Source organism: Phasianus colchicus, chromosome 1, assembly GCF_987193195.1.
Source record: "Phasianus colchicus chromosome 1, bPhaCol1.hap1.1, whole genome shotgun sequence".
NCBI classification, from domain to species: Eukaryota; Metazoa; Chordata; class Aves; order Galliformes; family Phasianidae; genus Phasianus; species Phasianus colchicus.
In genome coordinates, this window is record NC_143436.1 from 197,351,548 (window position 1) to 197,377,122 (window position 25,575).

A 25,575-nucleotide genomic window follows, 5' to 3' on the forward strand; every position below is an offset into this window, starting at 1 on the left:
CACAGCCCAGGGTGGGCGAGGGATGCTCCAAAGGGCTCTGCTGGGGGTCCGGGGGAGGGGAATGCGGTGGACCCGAGTGGGGGCCGATCCGTGGGCAGCCGCTGCTCTCAGCAGTCCTGGCTGCTGTCTGTGGGGTCTGTGCCCCCCGTGTTTGCTGCTGCTGAGCCCCCCGGGGAGATTGGTGCTGGGCAGCTGGAGATGTGCCTCTGTAAAAGAGAAGAGCCTGGGGATGGGTCCTCTGCTGCCCACGGTGGTGGTGGTGCTGAAGAGGTGGAGAGAGGTGCTGGTGGTGGATGCAAGCGGTGGAGCAGATGGAGATGACGGATGGAAGTGATGCAGGTGATGGAAGCAATGGGTGGAGGTGGAGGAGGTGATGGAGGTGATGGATGGAGGCATTGAGGGTGATGGATGCAATGAATGGAGGTGGATGAGGCGATGGAGGCGATGGAAGGGATGGATGGAGGTGGGTGAGGTGATGAGGTGGATGAGGTGGTGGTGATGGAAAGAAGCAATGGATGGAGGCTGGTGAGGTGATGGAGGTGATGAAAGCAATGGATGGAGGTGGATGAGGTGATGGATGGAAGCAATGGGTGGAGGAAATGCTGGAGGTTGATAGGATGCTGGAGGTGATGCATAGAGATGGTGCAGGTGCTGGAGGTGATGGAGGCGGTGATGCTGCAGTGATGCGGGTGGCATTGGGCAGAGCTGGGAGCAGAGTGCAGGACGGGGATGGCTGTTCCTATTTGGCTGCTGAGAACCACGTAGAATAAAGCAGATCCATTGGAAGGAACCTACAGAGACGATGGGGTCCAACAACCTCAGGGCTCACCAAAGCTCACTGTGTTGCTGGGGGCATCATCCAAGCGCCTCTCCCTCATCCTGTGGCACCACAGCAGGTGCCCAGCAGACCCCGATCGGTTTTAAGGCCGGAGGTTTTGTTTCCAGGCAGTGAATTATTCATCCCAGGACGGCAGCTGGGCTCCTGGAGAGGCAATTAGGGTAATGGAAGGCAGCGTGACCCGGCTCAGCGTGGGCAGGTGTCACATTCAGCACTGCCCCACTGCCGCCGCAACCCTGGTGCTGCAGGATGGGGCAGCCCCAGGGCCCCATCGGTCCCATTTCAGCCTCTGTGCCCATGGAAAAGCCATGCAGCAGCACTGCGGGTCCTCCCAGCCCTTTGCTGAAGGCCCAAGGCCCCCCAGGCCACCCTCCCACAGTGTGGGTCCCCCCACTCCCGCCCCGGCCCCAGTTCCAGCCCTGCAGTTTTGTGAAAAAGCAAAGAAAACAGTGGGAAATCTTTTTATTTCTATAAACATTTTATTTCTCGTTTTCAAAAGGACAGGAAAATAATCTAATCACTTATTTATAATTTCTCAATAAAAACCTTTACAACCCCCTCGTGCTTAAGGACCACCGGAGCGGGCAGGAGCTGCTGGCAGCACCTTTTCCTTTTTTTCCATCCAAAAATAGTTGGGTTCTTTTTTTCAACACAGAAAGACTGCACAGAGCAGGGAGCACCGATGGCAGCTGCTCCCCACGGTGGGGCAGCACGGAGCATCCAGAGCAGCAGCGGTGCAGAATTGGGTCCCCTCAGGGTGCAGAGATGAGGACTGCTGGGTTCCACTGCTGCCCACGGCAGCGTTCAGCAGCCCCATGGCACAGCCTAAGGCACACACACAGCTGTCAGCTCCCCTGCTCTGGGTTGGGGAAGCGGCCCTCCTGGCGTTTGGGGATGGAGCAGTGAGCAGAAGGGGCCGTGCAGCTCCCCAGTGGAGGAAATCTTCCCAAGTCGGGTTCTTCTCCCCTGTCCCCCACCCACAGAGCAGCACAGCCCCCACCTGGCGCTTGTCCTGCGCAGTCCCAGTGCTGGAGGGTCACTGTTTAATGCCTGCGGTCCCAATGCAATGAACCCGAGGCCAGCTGTCCCCATACACCGTCCCGTGTGCTGCCGATGGAGCAAAGCGGAGCTGCCAGGACACGAAGCCCCTCCGCGCCCCCTGCACAGCACAGTCTCACCTGGTTGCACAAAGAGGCATTTTATTGATTCTAGGAAAGAGCTGTGAAGTCCAAGTGCCGACAGGCGAGGTCCAGGCAGACCCATTGCTTCCCCAGCTCGGCATTAAGCCACGTCTTAAAGCTGCCCACAGCTCCACGGACGAACCTGCGCGGCCGGAGGCTGCCACCGTGGAGCTCCCGGCCCGGGAGCAGGGCGAGGAAACACTGAAAGAGTCCACAGGAGCTCAAAGCGGGCCCTCATTGGGTGACCACAGTCAGCTCCCGCAGGTAGGACTGGGTGAGGCCCCGCAGCTCCTCCAGGGCGTAATCCTCAGGCATGGGCAGGCGGCCCACGTGGGGGGCCAGCAGGCGGAGGGGCACGCGGTGCAGCTCAGGGCTGCCGTCAGCCAGCGGCTCCGGGCTGTGCTGCAGGCTGAGAACCACACGCAGCAGGTTGGCGATGCGCTTGGCCATGTCTGGGGGAGCAGGGAGAGGAGGTGAGCAATCGCGTCAGCTTCACACATCCGAAACATGTCAGCCCTCCCTCCCTTCACAGGAAGACGTGACAGTCAGAGGGGTTTGCCCCACACTTTGGAACGGGAATCTGCGTGTGAGCAGGGGGCTGGATCTGCTGGATTTGATCAGAGGGCTGCAGCACCTCCACTACAGAGACAGGCTGAGGGAGCTGGCCTTGTTCAGCATGGAGAAGAGAAGCTGCGGGGTGAATCATTGCAGCCCTCAGTACCTATAGGGAGCCTACAAACAGGAGGGGAGTCAGCTCCTGGAAAGGGGAGATAACAGCAGGACAAGCAGGACAAGGGGAAATGGTTTGAGTTGAGGGAGGGAAAATTGAAATTGGATGTCAGGGGGAGTTCTTTACTATGGGAGTGGTGAGGTGCTGGAACAGCTGCCCAGAGAGGCTGTGGATGCCCCGTCCATCCCTGGAGGTGTTCAAGGCCAGGTTGGATGGGGCCCTGGGCTGCCTGGGCTGCTCTGAAATGTGGAGATTGGTGGCCCTGCGTGCAATGAGGGGTTGGTGCTTCGTGATCCTTGAGGTCCCTTCCAACCCAAACCATTCTATGATTCTGTGTGATTCTCTGAGCAGCCATGAACTCACAGCCTGCTGAGGAATGCACTCCAACAACAGTTCAATAAGGACTTTTGAGCCAAGGTGCCTGGCTGGGTGGGTAAACCCACAGCCTGCCGTGGATCTTTGCTCCCATCTGCGTTTCTATCAGGATTGCCCCAACCCAATGCCTGCACTCAGCCTTGGGAACCTCACTGGTTCTCATGTGCCCACTTTTGGAGCCCACATCCCTCTGGATGCCATCCCTCCCTTCTTCTGCATGACAGCCCCACTCAGCTCGCTGCCATCAGCAAACTGCCTGTGCCACTGGTAGCAATGCTGAAGAGCATCAGCCCCAAAATGGACCTCTAGGGGACAGCAGCAGTCCCACTTAGCACACAGAGCCTCTGAGCACCACCCAACCATCCTTCCCCACATCACATCACCCACTGTGCTCCTCCCACTGCCCCCATACCTGACTGAGCCAGGCGGTCCCTGGCATTGTGGCACTGGATCTGCTCTATTCTGTTGCACAGCGACGTCACTTTGGTATGTAAGCGCTCCAGCTCGTATGTGGAACAATCCAGCTGGAAGCAAAGGAGAGCAGACACAGCTGAAAGCCACCCAGAGCCTCCTGCAGGGATCACCCCAACCACCCGGCTCCACTCAGCCACATCTGTCCCACCAAATGCACCTTAAAACCTGAGATGAGCACCTGAAGTGCCAAAGGGGAATCCTGGAACTGAATTAAACAGGACTGGACTTGTTCAGCCTGGAGAAGAGAAGCTGTGGGGTGAGCTCATTGCAGCCTTCAGTACCTAAAGGGAGCCTACAGACAGGAGGGGAGTCAGCTCTTGGAAAGGGGAGATGGCAGCAGGACAAGGGAAATGGTTTGACGTTGAGGGAGGGAAGATTGAGGTTGGATGTCAGGGGGAAGTTGTTTGCTGTGAGAGTGGTGAGGTGCTGGAACAGCTGCCCAGAGAGGCTGTGGATGCCCCGTCCATCCCTGAGGTGTTCAAGGCCAGGTTGGATGGGGCCCTGGGCAGCCTGGGCTGCTATGAAATGTGGAGGTTGGTGGCCCTGGGTGTGGTGGGTGGGTTGGAGCTTCATGATCCTTCTGTGATTCTGTGATCCTTGAGGTCCCTTCCAACCCAAGCCATTGTGTGATTCTGTGACATGCAGGCTCCTCACTGCTCCTCCCACTGCTCCTCCTCTTTCACTAAGCTCTCATGTGCTGCCAGGGCACAGCACACCTTGTTTGACATCACCTACCAGCTCTGTACTTTCAGACGAGCTCACATCTGTAGGACATACACCAATGTTATCATGGAACGGTGTGAGGTTATTTTAAGAATGAGGCTCTGTCTGAATGCAGGAAACCCCACAGGAAAAAAACAATTCATCACAGTGTGTTACCTGCTGAATCCTATCCACCATCTCAATGACACGGATGTAGTCCAGGTAGACCAGCCCTGCCAGCTCCCAGTCCTGGATGAGTGCACTGCGCTCCGGAGGGGAGAGGTCTTCCAGGAACCCTTTCAGGTATTTGTAGTTTTCGTTAATAATGGCATCTAAGGAGAACAAACATAAGCAATTAAGCAAACAGGTTCCTTGTACATGCGCTGCTAAAAGAAACCCCTCTGTTTGACTGTGCCTGCAGTTTCACAGTTCAGCTGTGGCTGGCAGTGTTCCCTTGATTTGCGACATGCAGAGCCTGAGGCCACCTAACACCCCCAAGCTCCCAAGAACCACAACCCCCATGGGTCAGTGCTGGCCCCCAAGGCACTCTGGCACCCAAAGGTGGATGTGCAGAAGGCTGAGCACCACTCTTCTCATACATTCATGGTGAAGAACCACTGTCCCAGGGACCAAATTAGCTACTCTGGAACAGCCAGCCATCCTGAATTCACCTCCCTGTCAGGAACAGTGCTGTCCCTGCACAGCTCTGACACCACAAACAGAATCACAGAATGGTTTGAGGACTCTTGAGGAAGGGACCTCAAGGATCATGAAGCTCCAACCCCCCACCACAGGCAGGGCCACCAACCTCCACATTTCATAGCAGCCCAGGGCCCCATCCAACCTGGCCTTGAACACCTCCAGGGATGGACGGGGCATCCACAGCCTCTCTGGGCAGCTGTTCCAGCACCTCACCACTCTCACAGCAAACAACTTCCCCCTCACATCCAACTGAAATCTGCCCTCCCTCAACTTCAAACCATTTTCCTTGTTCTGCTGTTATCTCCCCTTTCCAAGAGCTGACTCCCCTCCTGTCTGTAGGCTCCCTTTAGGTCGTGGATGGCTGCAATGATTCACCCCACAGCCTTCTCTTCTCCAGGCTGAACAAGCCCAGCTCCCTCAGCCTGTCTTGTAGCGGAGGTGCTGCAGCCCCCTGATCATCTTTGTGGCTCCTCTGGACCCTCTCCAACAGCTCCCTGTCCTTCTTCTCCTGGGGGCTCCAGACCTGGACACAATACTGCAGACAGGGCCTCACAAGAGCACAGTAGAGGAGAACAATCACCTCCCTGCCCCTGCTGGCCACCCCTCTGCTGATGGAGCCCAGGATCCCATTTGCTTTCCAAGCTGCAGGAGCACACTGCTGGCTCCATCACTTCTGTTCCCATCACATTCCTGCACACTACTCAAAAGAGAATGGGACAAATGGTTCCTGGCTCACCTGATGCGAGGTGCCGCACAACCAACTTGTGGCACTGGTTCCAGTGCCCGGCTTTGAACAGGAACAAGGCTTCTTTATGCTTGTCGCCCTCCATGCGGGCTCGAACAGCCTTTGCTTCATGAATCCACTCTGCAGGGACGCAGAGCCGCTGTGTCAGGAAGGTCTCCTTGGCCCACGACTCGGGGGTCTCGCACAGAGCGCAGTGCCGGCCCAGCAGCTCACGCACGGCCTTCTCACGTATGCTGGTGGGAGCAGAGGACAGGATGCTGTTCCATCACACTGTATCAGAGCACGCTGGGCTGGAAGGATCTCACAGACCCCGACCCCATCCCCACTGCAGGTGTGTGCCCTCAGCTCAGGGTCCCAGTGCCCACCCACAGCCTCAGGCTCCTCCAGGATGGGACCCACAGCTCCAGGCAGCAGCGCTGGGTGAAGGGTTTCCCCTCACATCCCACCCAACCTTCCCTCCTTCAGCTTACATTCATCCCCCCCTCCTGTCACCCCCTGTCCACACAAAACCACTCTCCTGCTGACAAGCTGCCCTCAGGTACTGGGAGGAATCACAGCACCAGGAGATGGGCTTCAACACGAGCAGCGGTGCACTGCGTCGTGTTACTGGCTACAACAGAGGCACAGCTGTAACGCATGGCAAGCCCTCCCCTTCAGCAGGCTTCAACAGGACACTGAGAAAAACTCTAACATCAATTGCATTCCTTAGCACAGCCTAAACACTACTGAGGTCATCACTAATGCTCTGCAACACCTTCAGCACTGCAGCTGAAAATGATTTCAATGTGACTCACAGCCCTCAAGTGAGATACAGGCTTTAACTGAAGCTGTGGGTTGGAAAAATAATGCTGAAATGTATTAATTACATCTGTAAGCACTAACAGCAAGAGACACCCTCGCAAAAACAATGGTGTTAGTTACAATTTTAAGATAATTTTGGGTTAGCTATCTGTTTTACAGTAGAAGCAAACCTATTTTTCAGCAAGGTTCCCATCACACACACTTTTACCTCTTCCCTTTGGATGTGACCAGGGACATTATTCTGCACTAATGATGCTTTCAGGCTAAGCTCTCCAGTTCAGTAAGCTTCCTGACCCACAGATGAGCCCACCTCAGCCACTTTGGTTCCTACATTTGTTTCTGCACAGCAGTTCAGCAGTCATTACAGTGCTATGTGACACCCAACGAGGGACCTGAAGCAGAACAGCTCACAATGCTTTGTAACCCTGACACACTGCTCTGCATGCAGCGTGACGTTCTGCAGCTCCAGCACAACCAGAAGCTGTGATAGCTATGGTCTACAGATCAGAGATCGGTTGATTTTTGTGCCTTGAGAATTATGTTTACTTACTGGGTATTGGGCTCATGCAGCACCACAAACACAGCCCACTCCCACAGGCCTTCGCTCTCCAGCTGGGCAGCATAGCTGGCATTCAGCACGCCCTGCCCCTGCCTGCTCAGGTGGCTGTAATTGAGGGCACGGAGCACCTCCCACAGGTGCCAGCTGAGGCGATAGTCCACCGGGTCAGATGTGATGCTCCTGGGATCCAGCAGCTGGTCCAGATCGTAGTGCCTGGAGGGAAACATCATGTTTTAATAGCTAATGGTGCAGGCATCACAAAAGCAGAAATCAGCACTGTTTGGTTCCTCTCCTTCCCCCACCTCCAGCTATTCCATATGTGCAATCTCCATTCTTGGTTTTCTGTCTGCCTTTTTAAAGAAGGGAACAACTGGGAATGGCTTGAAACTGAGACAGGGGAGGTTTAGGTTGGATATGAGGAGGAAGTTTTTGAGCCAGAGGGTGGTGAGGCAGTGGAACAGGTTGCCCAAGGAGGTTGTGGATGCCCCATCCCTGCAGGCATTCAAGGCCAGGCTGGATGTGGCTCTGGGCAGCCTGGTCTGGTTGGTGACCTGCACATAGCAGGGGGTTGGAACTGGGTGAGCATTGTGCTCCTTTGCAACCCAGCCCATTCTATCATTCTATGAACTGTTCAAGTGCTTTTGTTCCTCCTTTGAGTCTGCATCCAGACTGCCACAGCCCTTGGGTGTCCCTGTGCTCCCTCTGCAGGCTGCTCTGTGCCTTCAGTGAAAGCCAGATTACAGCAGGAAGCACTCAGAAAACAACAAAGTCATGTTTCTAAGCTCGAGTTTAATCACCTATAGACAGCAGCACCACATGCTATAATGCCATGCTGGCAAGGCAGATTTTTCACCACTTTAAGTGAGTTCAGTGAATAGCAAAGTTAATTACACGTGTCTCATTTGGGAGGTCACTGTCTTACCAAGGCTCATCTAAACCATGTTTGAAGCATTCCCCCACTCACCTGTCGCTGTAGAGCTTTAACAAATGGAAACAGACATCTCTGAGAGGTCTTCCTGCATTATCATCTTCTTCAATCTCACAACCAGAGCCTTCCAGGTAAGGAGGCAGGGGGCAGCAGGCGTATTTCTCAGACTCTGATGTGGTCTAAACAAATGGTTTTATGGGTGAGTTTACAGACAGCACACCTTACATGGGCACACTGTGTACAAAGCTCACACTACGTACTGCTGCAGCATTAAATCTCTCATTAGGAGGGCAGACTAAAGGCTGTACTTGGGCTACCCTTAGGGCCAAGCTACCTTAAGTTAAATGATTTCACACCATATTTTTCAGTTTACAGCAACACAGCTTGCATGACACACGCAGCCACACACTGTCTGGAGGAGCTGGGGATGCAGCAGAGCAGTGGCTTGGCAAGGAGCACTTCAGCAGACAGCTGAGTATTAACCAGCAAAGCAGAAAAGCTGACCAGCCACCAGGTTCAAATGGCCTTTGTGCTGGTGGTCACTGCCCACCTCCCTACATCTGTCTCACTGTAAGCAGGTGGGAGCTCAGCTTGAAATAAGTCACTGACACAGCAAGCAGAAGAGGAGGGCCTATGCTTCTGAGGAGTATCACCAGGAGGCTCAACCTCAGTGATTTATTTCCACTCCACAGAGGGAAAAGGAAGATCCACATCAATGTGGATCAAAGCTGCTGCACAAATGCATCACCAACACCAGGGAAGGAATTCGATGCTGTGACAACTGATAGGCTGAATGCATGCTCAGCAGCAATATGTGGCTGCTCACAACACTCAGCCAGCTGCATGCAGCACCAGTCCACAGCTCCAGCCAAGACCAGGAAGGCCTCTCAGCCAGGCACATTGACCCACCTGAAACGCTGCCTCATACATGGCAAGTGCCTGGGAGATAGAAGCTGTTGGAGGCAGGAGGTACCAGAGGTGGATGGCCACGCAGCGCTTCCAGTCCAGCTGTGAGCACACATTGATGCTGGTTCTCTCAGACAACTGCCACACCTGGAGGATTAGACAAGTCACACAGAGGTTGGTGCGTGCGGGACAAGAGGAGGCACACAACAGTAGTAAGTCCCATTAGTAACACAAACAGAAAACCCCAGAAGTCAGTTTGTATTTGTTTCCTGCCATGTATCATGCTGGGATTGACCATCAAAACTTTAACTGACTGCTGTCAGGGAGCAGAGTCAAATCAAGGAGCCATATGGAGTACTTTGGGGCCTCCAATAAAAGAGAGGCAGAGAGCTGCTGGAGAGGGTCCAGAGCAGCCACAAAGATGAGCAGGGGGCTGCAGCACCGCCACAACAAAGACAGGCTGAGGAGTTGGACTTGTTCAGCCTGGAGAAGAGAAGGCTGCAGGGTGAATCATTGCAGCCTTCCGGGACCTAAAGGGAGCCTACAAACAGGAGGGGAGTCAACTTTTGGAAAGGGGAGATAACAGCAGGACACAGGGAAATAGTTTGAAGCTGAAGGAGGGTAGATTGAGGTTGGATGTGAGGAGGAAGTTGTTTGCTATGAGAGTGGTGAGGTGCTGGAACAGCTGCCCAGAGAGGCTGTGGATGCCCCGTCCATCCCTGGAGGTGTTCAAGGCTAGATTGGATGGGGCCCCAGGCAACCCAAGGCTGCTATGAAATGTGGAGGTTGGTGGCCCTGCATGCAGTGGGGAGGGTTGGAGCTTCATCATCCTTTACCAACCCAGGCCATTCTATGATTCTATGACTGAAGGACAAAACAATTGTAACAACATACAGGCTTCCCAGCCAGCAGAGCGAAGATGCGCAGGCGCTCCTCCGGGATGAAGCAGTCTGCCTGCAGCCTGTGCCAGTCCACCAGCTGTATGGTGAGCAGGTCCCGTGTGGGCTGGCTGCCCACCAGCTGGGACAGGAGCAGGGCAAGCCGGTGGTTGCCTGGAAGAAGAGACAGCAGCACATTAGGAAAACACCGACAGCTGAGCCACATCTGTTGCCTGTTCATGAACCACAAAGCCTTTTTGCTCAGCTTACAGTTGCTTAACTATCTGGTTCCTTATGAACTAAATACCTAATAAAATGGGACAGGTGAAATACAAAGGAATCGGAAGGACTGACTTCCCAAACAAGGTCAAATGAATGGAGAAGTTTGAAGACTTGAGATGACAAAAAGAGTCAGGATGAAACTAGCCATTAGGGTCTGCAAATAAGCTTTTAAAACAAATGTAAGCAGCTTCAAAGAAGCTCAACTTTTTGAAAAGGTAGATAATAGCAGGACGAGGGGAAATGGTTTGAAGGTGAGGGAGGGAGGATTGAGGTTGGATGTCAGGAGGAAGTTCTTTGATGTGAGAGTGGCGAGGTGCTGGAACAGCTGCCCAGAGAGGCTGTGGATTCCCCGTCCATCCCTGCAGGTGTTCAAGGCCAGGTTGGATGGGGCCCTGGGCAGCCTGGGCTGCTCTGAAATGTGGAGGTTGGTGGCCCTGCGTGTGGTGGGGGGTTGGAGCTTCATGATCCTTGAGGTCCCTTCCAACCCAAGCCATTCTATGATTCTAAGCTCAATCAAAAATATAAAGAAGATATTATTCTGAGGATATGCAAAAAGAACCTTACTTCTAAAAGAGCTGAGAGTAAAGCAGTGTAAATATGACCAGATACACCCCATTGCTGGAGGTGCTTGAGGCCGTGGATGGGATCCTGGGCAGCCTGATCTGGGGGGGGAGGCTTTAAGGGCCCTTCTACCCAACCATGCTGTGGAGTCTATGACTGTAATAGCAGCAAGTAGACAAGGCAGACCGTGCCTTAATCCATCTTCCACATTCAGCACCAGAATGACCAGTTACTCACTACTAGCTCTCAGTGCCAAAGTTCTCTTTACGTCTCTCCCTCCTACCTCCTCCCTTAGAGAAAAAGGGATGTGAGCATCTTACCTGCCTGCTGTGCCAGCCTGCAAGCCTCTCCAATCCTCCTCCCTGTCAGGCAGCTGAACACAGCCTCCACATGATTGTGGTGTTGGGTCAAAGCAACCTCCTTATCAATCCGTGCCGCTGCGGTCTCCGACAGCCAACGAGAAAAAGCCCTCCTGCGCTCCAGGGCCAGGACGTACTCACTGGGCTCCTCCAGGCTGGCCTCCAGCTCCTTCAGGTTCCCCCAGATCGCTTCACATAAAGTCCACGTCAAGCACCAGTGCTTCACAACAGCTGTCAATACAGAATTAGCCAGTCAGGAGGGTAAAACCAAGAGGATGTTTAGAAAAGCCTCCTAAATTTGTCAAAGTGTAATCTTACAAGATATCCTACTGCTACACCTCAGTGAGCCACCCAAATGCAATCAATCACCTCCATGCTTTCAGAAAGTACACGGAGGTGCAGCCACTTTCTGTTTTATTCGCACTCAAATAACCTGAGCTGGATAGTTCTCCAGATCCTCTGCCATCACTGTAAATACAAGCACTCTCTACTCACTCTCCATTACAGCAGGATGCTCAGATGCTGTTCGAACCCAGTCAGCATAGTCATGAATAGCAGAAACTCCTGGGTTGGGAGCCAGGAGAGGACACTGTTCGTCCATATGGACAGTGCTATGCTTCAGCTTTATCTCCAGAGGGATAAGATACAACTGCTTGTCTCTGTTCATCTTCCTTTGTTCCAAGTTCAGCTTCTCCACATGAACCTTGAAAGGGGACTCCGGGAGTCTGTAGTAGAAGAAAAGAGAAAACAAACAGGTAAACAACACTGAGTTCTTTTCCATGTGAATAAACTCCTATTATGAAGCAGCTGCACTGCACAGCTTATCCTGACTGTAACACAGCAGCAGGTGTATGACTGGAGGTCAATGACTGGGTATGCAGAACCTGGACACAGTCTGTGATTCAGAATCACACATGAGCCCATCAATCGCACTGAGCTGGGTGCCTCCAGCACACAAAAAGCATTAGCACACCTTACCACAACCCAGCACATTTTACAAGAGCACTTCAATGGGCTGCCCAGGGAGGTGGTGGAGTCACCGACCCTGGAGGTGTTCAAGGAACATTTGGATTTTGCCTTGAGGGACATGGTTTAGTGAGAACTATTGGTGATGAGTGGATGGTTGGACTGGGTGATCTTGTAGGTCTTTTCTGAACTTGGTGATTGTGATTCTGTGATTCATTCTGCTAACAAATCAAATGTGCTGCAGATCAACTCAAGAAGCATTTTGGAAGTCCTGAATGGTAGAACAATGGGCTAAATTCCAGTGAAGTTTGGGTATGGATTTGCATAGCCTAGAAACTTCTGATCCTGCTTTACATACAACAGAACTGAGGCATCTGAGAATTCAGAAATTAAGATATTCCCAGGGATAAAGGACAGCACATTCTAAGCTTCCTGAACAGCAGCTCTGGACTTTCCCTGTTTAAACTTTCATTGGATGACAGTGTTTTCTATGTGTTAAAAAAAGCTACTCTTGCTGTGATACTCCATTTCTCTGAAATACAGATTTTTGTGATGTAGCAACCTGAAGGCTATCCACTGTCTCCATGACAAGGAGAAATGGTTTGAAGTTGAAGGAGGAAAGATTGAGGTTGGATGTCAGGGGGAAGTTCTTTAGAGAGAGAGTGGTGAGGTGCTGGAACAGCTGCCCAGAGAGGCTGTGGATGCCCCGTCCATCCCTGGAGGTGTTCAAGGCCAGGCTGGATGGGGCCCTGGGCAGCCTGGGCTGGTGTGAAATGTGGAGGTTGGTGGCCCTGTGTGTGGTGGGGGGTTGGAGCTTCACGATCCTTGAGCTCCCTTCCAACCCAAACCATTCTATGATTCTATGATGGCTAGGACAACCTTCTATCTCACACCTCAGAATGAACCCTAAGCCAAATTCCAAAATGATACTGACTTACATTTAGGATTTGTCCAAACATTAAGAGCACAGCAGAACCACCCTGAAGGAAAACAGCACTCACAGTTTTGGAGCAACAGGAGCAGGCAGGAATCCATACTCCGCAGCCTCACATGGAAGGTCCTCCATCCCACTCGACCCACTCAGCTGATCCCCACAATTGACAAGAGTCCAGTTGGGCCCCCAGCCCACGCGGAAGGCACGTCCCATGAACAGTGCCATGTCCATCAGCAGCTTCCCCTTCCCATAGGTGATGGAGCTCTCCAGAGGGACCAAACCCTGCTGCCTACGGACACCCACTGTCCTCATCTGCACCTCAGGGACCGATGGAGGGACGGTGAAGGCTGATGCTAATGGAGAGGATGCTGACCAGCAGGCAGGGGAAGGGGAGCTGCGAGATGCCCTTGGCTCCTGGAGGTCATAAAGAGCAGTGCTGGGTGGTTGGAAAATGGTATCAGCAAACTTTGATTGCAGCAGCCCAGCAACTGGAGGGAAGAAGGGGGAAGAACAGTTAGCCACACATGCATTTGCCTTTCATCAGGAGGTTCTGATATTTTATTACTTATGGCATCCTGGCTTGTATCAGGAATGGTGTGGTGAGCAGGACTAGGGAAGTAATCCTGCTCTCAGCACTGGTGAGGCCTCACCTCGAGTACTGTGCTCAGTTTTGGGCACCTCAGTACAGAAAATACAGTACATGGAGGTGCTGGAGCAGGTCCAAAGAAGGGCAACAAGGCTGGGGAAGGGCTTGGAGAATATGGCCTATGAGGAGAGACTGAAGGAACTGGGGCTATTTAGACTGGGGAAGAAGAGGCTGAGGGGAGACCTTACTGCTCTCTTCCAGTACCTGAAAGGGGATGGCAGCAGAGCAGGGCTGGTCTCTTCTCACTGGTGACAGGAAAATGGCTTCAAGCTGCACCAGGGGAGGTTTAGGCTGGATATCAGGAAAAACTTCTTCACAGAAAGGGTTGTTAAGCACTGGAGTGGGAGGTGGTTGAGTCACCATCCCTGGATGTGTTTAAAAACCCTTTGGATGTGGTGCTCAGGGACATGATTTAGCTGAGGTTTGTTAGAGTTAGGGTAGGATGGTTGGGTTGTAGTTGGATTTGATGATCTTTAAGGTCTTTTCCAACCTGAGCAATTCTATGATTCTGTGATTTCAGAGCTATTTCAGTCCTTCATAACCAGCCAGTGAAAATACTCACCTTGATCTGCTGTGGCAATGCACAGCTAGAAGTAATTGTTTGCAGTATGAAAAAAGCAATTGTTTGCAGTCATGAAATCCACCACGCACAGAATAATTTGGTCCAAACTAAAGAAGGTGGTATTACATGTAGCCTCACCCCAAAAATGAAGATTTCTGAAAGTAATTATGACTTTAACTGATATAGTTAAACTATGAGAACAGGAACATTTCAGAGAAAGCAGACACTGATTAACAAGATTGAAACTGTCCTCAATTTCAGATCTGAGATTTCATTCAGGAAGCAACCCCATGCTTATAAAATGAGATCTGTGTTACTTCTACTGGAATCACCACTCTGTGGGACACACAAACCACCACGCAGAAGCAGGGGAGTCTGCAGCATCCCCATGGGAACGCGAGGCAGAGGAAGAGAGAACAGAGGCATGGAACACAGCAGTGTGCAGTGAGGCCAGAGGAGGAAGGCAGGAGCTGCAGCCTGGGGAGATGGCTGTGGAGCTTGAGGGCAGGCCAAAGCCACAGCACACACCTGGTCTGTCACGCACTCAGACAGTAATAGGGTTTTGTATACTGATGTTAGAACTGAACTCTTTCTTCATGCAGTGTGTGGTTTGCCACAGTACCTGAGCATCTCTTCTGTCCTTGGGATTTTGAGATAGGGAGTCTTGGAGAACAGATCTCCTGAGAAGTATCCATTTTTGTAGGTTGCTTCCCAGAGTGATGGTCCAGGATTAAATCCAGGTCATCTTCATCAGCAAGCAAGGAAGCTTTCATAATCTAAAAGGGCAGAAGTCAAATCTGCATGTCAGCAATCATTCTGTTAGCAGCAGCCAACTGATCTCATCTGCTCCCCTCCCAATAAACATCAATTTCACATAATGTGTATAACTAAATGCACTCATACCACACTGCATGCCACAATCCAGGACAAATGAAAACAAGCTTCACAGTTATTGATAAACTGTATAAAACTGTTAGTTATAATGCCACAGTGCTTGGGAGAATAGGCATGAGGTCCTATGATTACCATGGGTTTTCAGATCTTAGCTCTGGCTACCAATATTTGCCCAGAGAGGCTGTGGATGCCCCATCCATCCCTGGAGGTGTTCAAGGCCAGGTTGGATGGGGCCCTGGGCAGCCTGGGCTGGTACTAAATGTGGAGGTTGGTAGTCCTACATGCACCAGGGAGGTTGGAGCTTCATGATCCTTGTGGCCCCTTCCAACCCAAGCCATTCTATGAGTCTATGAATATTTCAGCTTGAGCAACAGAACTGTGTTTTCCTAGGGTAGGAAATATAGGTAGAAGGCCACGAGCATTCAAGGCATTATCTTTTTATGCAAAAAAAACCAAACAAACAAGCCCAAAACAACAAAAAATCCCACCAAAAAAAGCCACAAAACCAAACTATCAGCCAAAACAACAGACCACAAGGTCAAATTCAGCTATCTTACTAACACGGCCAGCCTCAAACTGGGTCTGAAGCAGTCCAAGTTAGGTATGAGCTCACCAATTCATAACTTTGAAATCTGACTATCATTTTAAAGATGCTCCAGTTCTGCTTTAAGCTTTCTGGACCTCTGAAGATCTCCCACAAACACAGAAGCACACAGACAGGGCAGGCACACTGAGCATCACTGACAGGTACTGCCAAAGCACCTCTCAGAGAGAAAAGCACGAGGCCTTACCTGTAAGACATGGGGGTTGATGCCCAGCGTCGACGCAATGTGAGCAGAAGCAGGCACGGCTTCCTGCTCCTCTGCCATGCTGTCCTGCACTGCAGGCTCCTGAGGAGGCTCCTGGGTGACGTCTGCCATGTCACTGTCCAGCTCCACCACTCTGCCCAGCTGCTCCACCTCGGGGCTCTACGGATACAGGCACAGAGGTCGCATCAGGCAACAACAGATTCCAACAGCTCGCTAAGAAAATGTTCTTAATATCTCAACAATCACCTGCACATGAAGCGGAGCACCGCCTTGCTCGTGTCAAGACTCCAATTTAAGTTTAGGGAGGAATATAGAACCTGTTCCCATTTTCTTCAGTGTTGCAACATTAACAGTGCAAGTTAAAGTGAAGGAGAAGTCACAGCTTAGTTGTGTCCTCCTGCAGTTTACCACTTTGTGCCATTCAGTGCAGGAAGCTGTTCTTCAGCTTTCCATTTCCAGGTGACCAGAAAAAAAACACCAAGGTTTGTGCATCCCTTTCTCCCCCACAGGGCTATCACACAAAGAAGTTTCCTGGGCCAGAGTTGAAGCTGGGACATTTCAGATGGCAGCAGCCAGCTCAGGAACAGGGATTGTGCAGCACTGGCTGCTGCTGCCCATAGTAGGTGATGAGCAACACTGTGATTGCTGCTTTATCTCCCCAGCTGTGACACTGTATAATATGAAGCCACATTCTACAAACAGACACAATAACCTTCATGATCACACAATTCTAGCTCACAGAGTACGTGTGCACACGTAATTTTTTTATTATTTTTATAAACCAGGACACGTCACTGAATTGGAAAGTTGCACTGTCTATCTGTAGCTAAATTTCTCATGTCTGCTCCAGTCCAAGGCAGGATGAACTCAACATATGGATTTTCTGAAGGCACTCACGTGGTATCATCTCTGTGATGATCCTGAAGTGAGCTCTACAACCTCCAGCTGCTTACAAGAACTCAGCTTCACCTTCCAGGCAGGGCCAAGGAACATTCAGCCAGTCCCAAAGATAAGCAGACAGCAGAATGGTGCTCCAGCAGTACCGTCACCTCCAGTCCAAAGCCCACCTGTGCACTGAGCTGCCCCACACCCAACATGGAATGTGACAGCACTGCAAGCTGCTCAGCTGCCTTCCAGCCTCACTACCAAAATAGTTTGATAGGACAAAACCCTTGGAGAGGGGCATCCACTGCTGGTAGAGTGCAGCTAATGGGTCAGCCTGAAAGCAGCACCTGGCCAACAGCAATCAGTATGTGCCTAATTAGCTGAGCATCTTTCAGGTTCCAGTCTCTAATGCTCCTGATGTGCTCCAGCTTCCATCCCAAGTCCTTGGAGAGGGGTGTCCTGGGAAAGATGCATCTTTACAGCTGACCTGCTTTCCAGATGCAGTGATGTACAACACACTGCTGGGAACAATGCATGTATATAAACAAGGAACCCGTGGCACATATCTCACTGGCAACCATGCCAAGGAATTTAAAAGTATACTCAATTGGGCTGCTACTGAGCTCATTAAAGCCAGCCAAGAAATGCCACGAAGGTCATCAGATGAGGCAAAAATGAGACTGTAAGGACAGCACTTAGTAGCAGATGGAAGCAGCAGGGAGCAGTGCCTGCAGTATGCAGAATAGATTCACAACTCCAAACACATTCATAAACAAGAGTTTTACTACTCCCCTCATTGTGTTTTAATACAGAAAGGTCACAGTGCAACCAGCTCCTGTGGACCTCGCAATACTAATAAGATCATTAATATTCAAGTTAGTAAGAGAAGAAAAACCCAAAGTGAAAGCTTCCCAAACTGCAGAGAAAGTCATTTTCAGATGCTCAGGGCAGTGAGTCTGGCAAGTTCTCAAGCCACACTAGGGCTGTTCCTCAGAAGTCTGAAAAATGAATCTTGGAGTAGGTCCAGAGGAGGGCCACTAAGATGATCAGAGGGCTGGAGCAGCTCTCCTATGAGGAAAGATTGAGGGAACTGGGCTTGTTCAGCTTGGAGAAGGCTGCAGGGAGACCTCATTGTGGCCTTCCAGTACTTGAAGGGAGCTTGTAAAAAGAAGGGGGGGAACAGCTGTTTGTGAGGATGGATGGTGATAGGACAAGGGGGAACGGCTTTCAAGTGAGCCAGGGGAGGTTTAGGTTGGATATGAGGAGGAAGTTTTTGAGCCAGAGGGTGGTGAGGCAGTGGAACAGGTTGCCCAAGGAGGCTGTGGATGCCCCATCCCTGCAGGCATTCAAGGCCAGGCTGGATGTGGCTCTGGGCAGCCTGGTCTGCTGGTTGGTGACCCTGCACACAGCAGGGGGTTGGAACTGGGTGAGCATTGTGGGCCTTTGCAACTCAGGACATTCTATCTTTCTATGATCCCACAATGCAGCAGAGCTGGCTGTACTGAAAAGCATTTGTGTCACCTGCTGCCATGTGCCCAGGCCCCTACAACTTAAGGTGGCAGAGCTGCAAAGGCTCACGTGCTTCTATAGAAGTTGAGATTAAACCAAAGACTGCTACAAAAAAAAAAAAAAAAGGGATTTCAGATTGATTTAATGAGAATCCCTACCACAAAAATAATGAAATTATTCTTTTGTGCAAGCAGTGCCAAAACACAACTTGCTATTTGTCACCATGCAGTGAGCAATTCACATCCAGAAGCTAGTCAAAGCCACTGGCCAATGAAGAGACCAGCTCCAAGTGCTGCTACAGAAGATGAGTGTTCAACCTATCTGACACTACTGCCTCTGAAGCTGCCTTCATGTTTTGACTTTAGAGACACAGAAATAGATCTCCTCTGCTTCCCCATGGTATAGGGTGTCAGGATCAACAGCACACACTTCGACACAGGATCTGTGCCTCAGTGAGCTGCAAGTTTAAAGATCTGCTTTCACTGCAGTCAGTCACAGATTACTGAAGGGGAAAACAAAGCCAGCTTTGGCAGAGCCTTCCAGCAAGTCCTGTCCAGCTGCTGGATGCCCTGCTGCTCAGCCCTTCTGCCCTGACTGCTGAAGGCTGCTTTCTCCCCTACAGCCAGCTCTGGAGAAGTTTCCTGCTCTCTGCACTTGCATGCTGTTTTATGAGAAGTTATTTCCGAAGACCCACAGCTCATTCACAAACACCTGCCCTCAGCACCTGGCATCCCATCCCATCAATGCCATAATGTCTTCCAAATGGGATCTGTTTAACCATGGGTGGAAAAAAAGAAAGACTAATTTAGCTTATCACATTCGGAAAATGCAAGTGTATGAGGTGCAATGAGACTGTGTGAAGGAAGTTAATGTTAGACCATAAGAGCTGACCAGTAAATGGACAGAGTGCTGCCTTCCCTACGCACAGCACACAGGCATACACTGAAGGTGTTTTACAAAGCTTCAGAAGCCATTACATCCCACTTCAGTATATTTAAAAATACAGTGCATGATCAGCCTCAAAAAGTAGTTTTTAATAAAAATAGGGCACATTCTTTGAATATAAAGCATACAGTCTCACTTACTAAATGATGGTCAAGTAAAAGCAGTGCATAAGGCCATTCTCAAGGCAGGTAGCACAAGGCATTATAGTTATATAGAATGTAATCAATATTTACAAAAACAAGCTTTTCTTCCATAGGTGGCAAATCACCAAGTTCAGTTTAGACCAAAATCAAGAAACAAGGCTTGAATGCCTTCCCAGCCCCCTACATTCTCAGTATGAAGTGCCAAGTATCTTAATGAAAAAGAACATGCAAACACTCATTGAGAGGTCAGAAGAGCTACTGAGTTTATGAAAGTTTGTATACTGTTTGGCTCTTCGGTTTCCAGGCTACTTCTCACTTGAACAACCCCTCCCCAGGCACCAGATAATTCTTCACATTTCATTTTTTCCAATTCCCTTTTTGTCACTGTCCTCCTTCTACCTGAGCTGGAGGCGTTGGCTTGCCATTTAAGGTCATTTGTTGAGGTGGCAGATGCCCTGGAGGAGGTACTGGTGTGGTTTTTAACTTCTTTGCGTCCACTTTTAAAGGATGCTCTTCCTCTTCCTCATCTGAATCTTGCAGGCCATATTTGGAGAAGTGTGCTACCTGTGCAATGAGAAGGACAAACATGTCAAAGGGGTGGCCAGCAGGGACAGGGAGGGGATTGTTCCTCTCTACTGTGCTCTTGTGAGGCCCCATCTGCAGCACTGCGTCCAGGTCTGGAGCCCCCAGTACAAGAAGGACAGGGAGCTGTTGGAGAGGGTCCAGAGGAGCCACAAAGATGATCAGGGGGCTGCAGCACCTCCACTACAAAGACAGGCTGAGGGAGCTGGGCTTGTTCAGCATGGAGAAGAGAAGCTGTGGGGTGAATCATTGCAGCCTTCCAGGACCTAAAGGGAGCCTACAGACAGGAGGGGAGTCAGCTCTTGGAAAGGGGAGATAACAGCAGGACAAGGGGAAATGGTTTGAAGCTGAGGGAGGGAAGATTGAGGTTGGATGTGAGGGGGAAGTTGTTTGCTGTGAGAGTGGTGAGGTGCTGGAACAGCTGCCCAGAGAGGCTGTGGATGCCCCGTCCATCCCTGGAGGTGTTCAAGGCCAGGTTGGATGGGGCCCTGGGCAGCCTGGGCTGGTGTGAAATGTGGAGGTTGGTGGCCCTGACTGTGGTGGGGGGGTTGGAGCGTCATGATCCTTGAGGTCCCTTCCAACCCAAGCCATTCTGTGATTGGGTGTGAAACCTTGGGAGCAGGTGCCCAGCATTACGTCCAAGTGGTTCTGAAGAGCTCTGAGACTCCTCAGCCTGAGTACCACTACCAGCACTAAGTCACCCACTAAGTAAGGAAGCTCTTCCACTGAACGCCTTCAGCCACTCCAAAAGTTTGGGCCAGTTCAGTTAGGACAGTTTATGCTACAGGAAAGGACTTCGGATTCTAGCCCAGCTTGAATCCAGGTCTCAGAAGATTCTAACTTCAGACTACTTCTGATACTCCATTTAGCCTACAGTGAGAACAGAACCATTACCTTGAACACCCAAGATCCAGTCTCAGGGCGGTACTCCTTGAAGCGAGCGCCCTGCTTCCGAGATACAGACTCCAGCCTGCCCTCATAATTCATCTCTGCCAGTCGTTCTGGGCTTTTTATCAAGCCACGAGAAGTTTTATCCGTAGGCCAAACTCCATCTAATGTAACTTCAGCTCGTCTGTTAGAGATGGACAAGGGCATAAGAGACAACAAGGTTTCACACAGAGCTATCAGAGCACACACAGGAGATGAGCACTGGGCCTCTTGGTTAACTTGCTGAACCTCGGAAGAGGTTTATAACCAAATTTCTGGTTAAGAACCTTGCAGATACTCAGCAATGCACAGTGCTGCAGCCTGAACACCCACTGTAGATTTACATTTCCCAGTAGCTGCCTGCAAACAGTGCCAACACAATAAAAACATCCTTACAGTGTGTGCACAGCATTACCTATTGAGGCCTTCACCAATAGGTGGCTTTCTTTCATCATCTGGGTAGACAATAACCTCTTTCCTGCGGATATGTACAATGTCATCCAGATTCAGGTTAGTTAGATTTACTTCTCCTTCAAAGAAAATCGATCCGTAACCTGGAAAGCAAAACAAACACAGCCAAGCATCACAATTTGCCCTTGAATATCTCCTGACTGATAGCTTAAATCTCTGCTGTATTTCTCTTTTCCCACCTAGTTTTGTCACACACAGAACACAGCACAGCTGACTCCCACTTCCCAGTATGAAAATACTGAAGATGCCATCAACTTCACTATCAACTCTTTGGCAACATCAATACAAAAAGCTTTCTGCGCCAACCACACACTCAGTTTTATGGCACATGGACAAAGTATTTAAAAGCAGAACATGCTATATATATTTTTTAAATTATTGTTTTTAAATAGAAGCAGTAAAGAATACAGCTCAGTCTGAAGGCTTTGTATTAGAGCCCAGCCAGCTCCAGTGCAGGCAGTAAGACCAAAACATCAATCAAGTTTGCATTCTGCTCCTGCAAGTTGCCCTCTAACAATCTCTCTGCTCAAGGACAGCAGGCATCCTAAAAGCTACTGATATTTCTGTTTGTTCTCTCAGTCCAGCTTTCAGATCATCCACCAGCTGAGCAATGCCAGTGTGAAAGATCTCTCATTTCACTGCAAGCTGTTCACAATGCAGGGGTGCTGCTTATCATTAGACAGAACTCACATCGATTCCAGAGCTTTACAAATCACCATTTCTAATGTAAATAATGAGAAATGCTCACCTTTACGGCCTATGGTGAAGTCAGTCACAATACATTCATTTTTGTCATTGGTAAACTTGGCCAGCTCCTCCATAGATGGGATGGTGTAATAGCCAGCTCTGGTTAGAACAATTCCTACAAGAGGAAGAACAAAGAACTGTGATGATGGCAAAACTGTCAGCTTTAACACTGCTGGTGACTCAGCTGTCCAGGCTTGTGGGAGAAATGGAACAATGGCTCTAAACAAACTGAGAATCAGTGCAACACAAGCAGAGAAATGCCTCAGTTCCACTGCCTGCAGAGCCATGCAGGCTCCTCAGCCTTACAGCCCATCTTCAGCTGAGATCAGCAGCAGATCTACAGGCAAAAACAGAAAGCACAAATACACACGGCAACACTTGACAGACATTCTTCTAGCACCTAATTTGGGAACTGCTAATTTGGCACCTGCCAACCAAGATGCAGCACTTCTAATTTAGCACTTCCTGATGCTCTTTTCAGCTATTAATTTGTCTAAAGACTTCTAAAACCCATGAGCCACCTGTAAGCATTTTGCATTCACATTTCTTCCTGCTGAGGCTTCTGAAAACATTTACTCTGAACACAGCAGACTTGGTTTTATAAGATGCCACATATAAAATGAAAGGGTGAACAAGTCTTTTCAGCTTCTCCAGACCTTCACAAGTCTAACAAGCTAAGACAACCCTCTATCTCTCCACCCATGAAGCTGTAAAGCTGTAAAGTTAAGTGGAAGTGACCTGAGGCCCCTCAACCTCCCCTACATCTTCCATTTTTACTCCACACTGAACAGATGCAATACAGATCCATTGAGAGGCACAACCATGTGGCCTGCTCCTTTCCTGGAAACTTCTAAAACGCTCTTTGCACACTGCTATGAACCACAAGTCTAAATAGATTTAGAACTCCAAGTCTTTTGCCAGGACTGCAGACAACTGTATGCTACGGTAGAATTACAGACTGGGGCTTCTTTCTTCTCCCTTCCACACATCTCACTACACCACCAACACAACACTGGGTGATGAAATGCAATTGCTCCCAGTACAAGAAAGACAGGGAGCTGTTGGAGAAGGTCCAGAGGAGCCACAAAGATGATCAGGGGGCTGCAGCACCTCCACTACAAAGACAGGCTGAGGGAGCTGGGCTTGTTCAGCCTGGAGAAGAGAAGCTGTGGGGTGAATCATTGCAGCCTTCCAGGACCTAAAGGGAGCCTACAGACAGGAGGGGAGTCAGCTCTTGGAAAGGGGAGATAACAGCAGGACAAGGGGAAATGGTTTGAAGCTGAAGGAGGGAAGATTGAGGTTGGAAGTCAGGGGGAAGTTCTTTGCTCTGAGCAACAGAGCTGCCCAGAGAGGCTGTGGATGCCCCATCCATCCCTGGAGGTGTTCAGGGCCAGGTTGGATGGGGCCCTGGGCAACCTGGGCTGCTCTGAAACGTGGAGGTTGGTGGCCCTGCCTGTGGTGGAGGGCTTGGAGCTTCATGATCCTTGAGGTCCTGGAGATTGGGTGATTCTGCTCAGTAACTCATTACAAAGAAAAAAACGTGTGAGATATGAGAGTGAAAAAATGTGATTTGTACCCCAAAAGAAGACAGGAGGAAGTGAAACAAAGAACTGAGGATCCAAACAGCTCAAGAAGCACACGTTAAACGTCACCAAGAGTTATCTACAGAGGACAGCCCCTGCCTCCACCCTCAATCCAACCTGCAGGATGGACGTGGTGCACTGTCTCAGTCTCTTCTTCACGTTCATCCTGAATTGAATCGTCGTGAAATGAAGCATCCTCACTGCTGCCCTCCAGGCCGTTCCGCAGGGCTGCCCGTGGATTGAGGGCCACGATGGTGTCATCCACACTGTTCTGGTGTTTGTGCACAGTGTTCTCAGGGCTCTGTGGGATGGGCTTGGCAATGGGGTTGGTGTAAAACCTCGTCACTTCGTGGTGATCCTCCTCCTCCTCGCGCTCACCATCTTGTTTGTGGTTTTCATCAGGAGGTACCGACAAAAAGAACCTAAAGCAATGAAGAACAAAAAAAATTTGGTTTTAGTTCTAAGGGGCTCACATCAGCATTAAAATTTGTTTGCTTTTTGTACAAAAAGCAAACATTACTACTCAACGAACTGCAGAGGCAGCAGGTAAAGGGAAAGCATTTTTCATTCCCCTTTACTCCGCTCTTGTTCAGCACTCTGGCATTCTGCATCCCATCCGGGCCTCACAGTGCAAGAAAGATACTGACATACTCCGTGCTGGCATAGCACAATGCCCTCAGTGTGTCCCATAGGGGAGGGCTGTGGGAAATGGGTTGCTCAGCATGGAGAAAAGGGCTGAAGGGAAAAGAAACAGCAGCTTTCCAACACCAAAAGCCAAGAGTCAAGGTACATGCAGATATGCATGGCAGGAAGATGAGAAACAATGTTGAAATGAAAACAAGGAAATCAATGAGGACAGCTAAGTGTTGGAACAGAGGTTGTGGAATCTCCATCCACGGAGATCCATACTGGATAGAGTCTTCAATAACCCAGTCTGAATTTACTGTTGACTTTGCTCAACAGATATACCTCCCAAGGTCATTTGCAACCTGAAAGATTCAGTGATTTGAAGGAATCATACTCTTTTCTGCCCCAAATACACTGCTTTAGAAGCACAGAAAGATTAAGCCTTGCAGACACCACGATCAGATCAAATATGAAGGCACTACTGTTATGCTCATTCTAAAACAGCTTCAAAGCTGTCTGTTGTACATGGCTGCTGGCAACCCAGCTAACAAATGCTCCTGTCCTACTAAGAACCACCTAGGTTAGGATTAACATGGTTAGAAAGAAGTTTCTCCACTCTTGTAATCAGTTTTTACTTTTAGGAGCTCTCAATAAAATCAAAATGTTGAGCTACTTGGGATTTTTTTCTCCCCTCAGGCGCAGGTTTAGCTTTTCCCTCAAGAAATGCCATAATTTGTCTCTACAGGAGGTGAGGGGAGACATCCCAGAGAAGTCAGCCCTCTGATCTCCTGATTTGGGTGCAGTGAGCTGTAATAAGCACACAGGTAGAGCAGATGGGCAGCCTGAGGGCAGGTCACTCACTCAAAAGGTCAACCTGTTTCCCCATGATCAGCCATTATGACATCCCTAGAAATAACTACCTACTTTTTTAACAATAATTTAGAGACAGGAATAACCAGTTTGTGCTTCTTTCAAGTTTAAAGACACACATCATCTATCACCATACCTGTCTCCATTCTCTGGATACTCTGATGGAGATGCCAGGTCATCATTCTCACGATTGACAGGAGAGAACAGACTGCTGCCACTGAGGTTCTTCAAAACCAACTTCTTGATGCTCTTCCTAAAAAAGAAAACAAAGTGAAGACAAAGATAAACTAAGCTCAACAATTATTTTTTCTTTTAGTTTGTGCTTAGTGGGTCTTTCAGTGACTGACTCATCTTCCTCCAAAGTATTGCTGTTTGATTAAACAAAAATGAAAACTGTCTAAAGCCCTTTTCAGGACTGCCACCAGTGCTCCTAAAGACTGAAACCAAAAGCCTC

The 25,575-nt window shown here is 50.0% G+C and overlaps 1 protein-coding gene across 4 annotated transcripts in view; it reads right to left on the reverse strand.

The window, feature by feature from the left end:
- Positions 1–2,020: 2,020 nt before the first annotated feature.
- The window catches only part of NUP98 (nucleoporin 98 and 96 precursor), a 38,584-nt gene continuing 15,029 nt past the window's right edge, over positions 2,021–25,575 (reverse strand). For all 4 annotated transcript variants that reach the window (XM_090134304.1, XM_090134302.1, XM_090134303.1 and 1 more), the window contains 19 exons: positions 25,258–25,374; positions 23,742–24,046; positions 22,043–22,156; positions 21,239–21,377; positions 20,791–20,968; positions 19,714–19,878; positions 15,815–15,991; positions 14,752–14,905; positions 12,989–13,409; positions 11,517–11,746; positions 10,983–11,252; positions 9,836–9,993; positions 8,945–9,088; positions 8,072–8,214; positions 7,099–7,320; positions 5,739–5,980; positions 4,478–4,632; positions 3,537–3,648; positions 2,021–2,471 (listed from right to left, as the gene is read on the reverse strand). In XM_090134304.1, the coding sequence (XP_089990430.1) occupies positions 2,254–2,471; positions 3,537–3,648; positions 4,478–4,632; positions 5,739–5,980; positions 7,099–7,320; positions 8,072–8,214; positions 8,945–9,088; positions 9,836–9,993; positions 10,983–11,252; positions 11,517–11,746; positions 12,989–13,409; positions 14,752–14,905; positions 15,815–15,991; positions 19,714–19,878; positions 20,791–20,968; positions 21,239–21,377; positions 22,043–22,156; positions 23,742–24,046; positions 25,258–25,374 (3,664 nt within the window). In that variant the 3' untranslated portion in view covers positions 2,021–2,253. The remainder of the gene's footprint in view (positions 2,472–3,536; positions 3,649–4,477; positions 4,633–5,738; positions 5,981–7,098; positions 7,321–8,071; positions 8,215–8,944; positions 9,089–9,835; positions 9,994–10,982; positions 11,253–11,516; positions 11,747–12,988; positions 13,410–14,751; positions 14,906–15,814; positions 15,992–19,713; positions 19,879–20,790; positions 20,969–21,238; positions 21,378–22,042; positions 22,157–23,741; positions 24,047–25,257; positions 25,375–25,575) is intronic.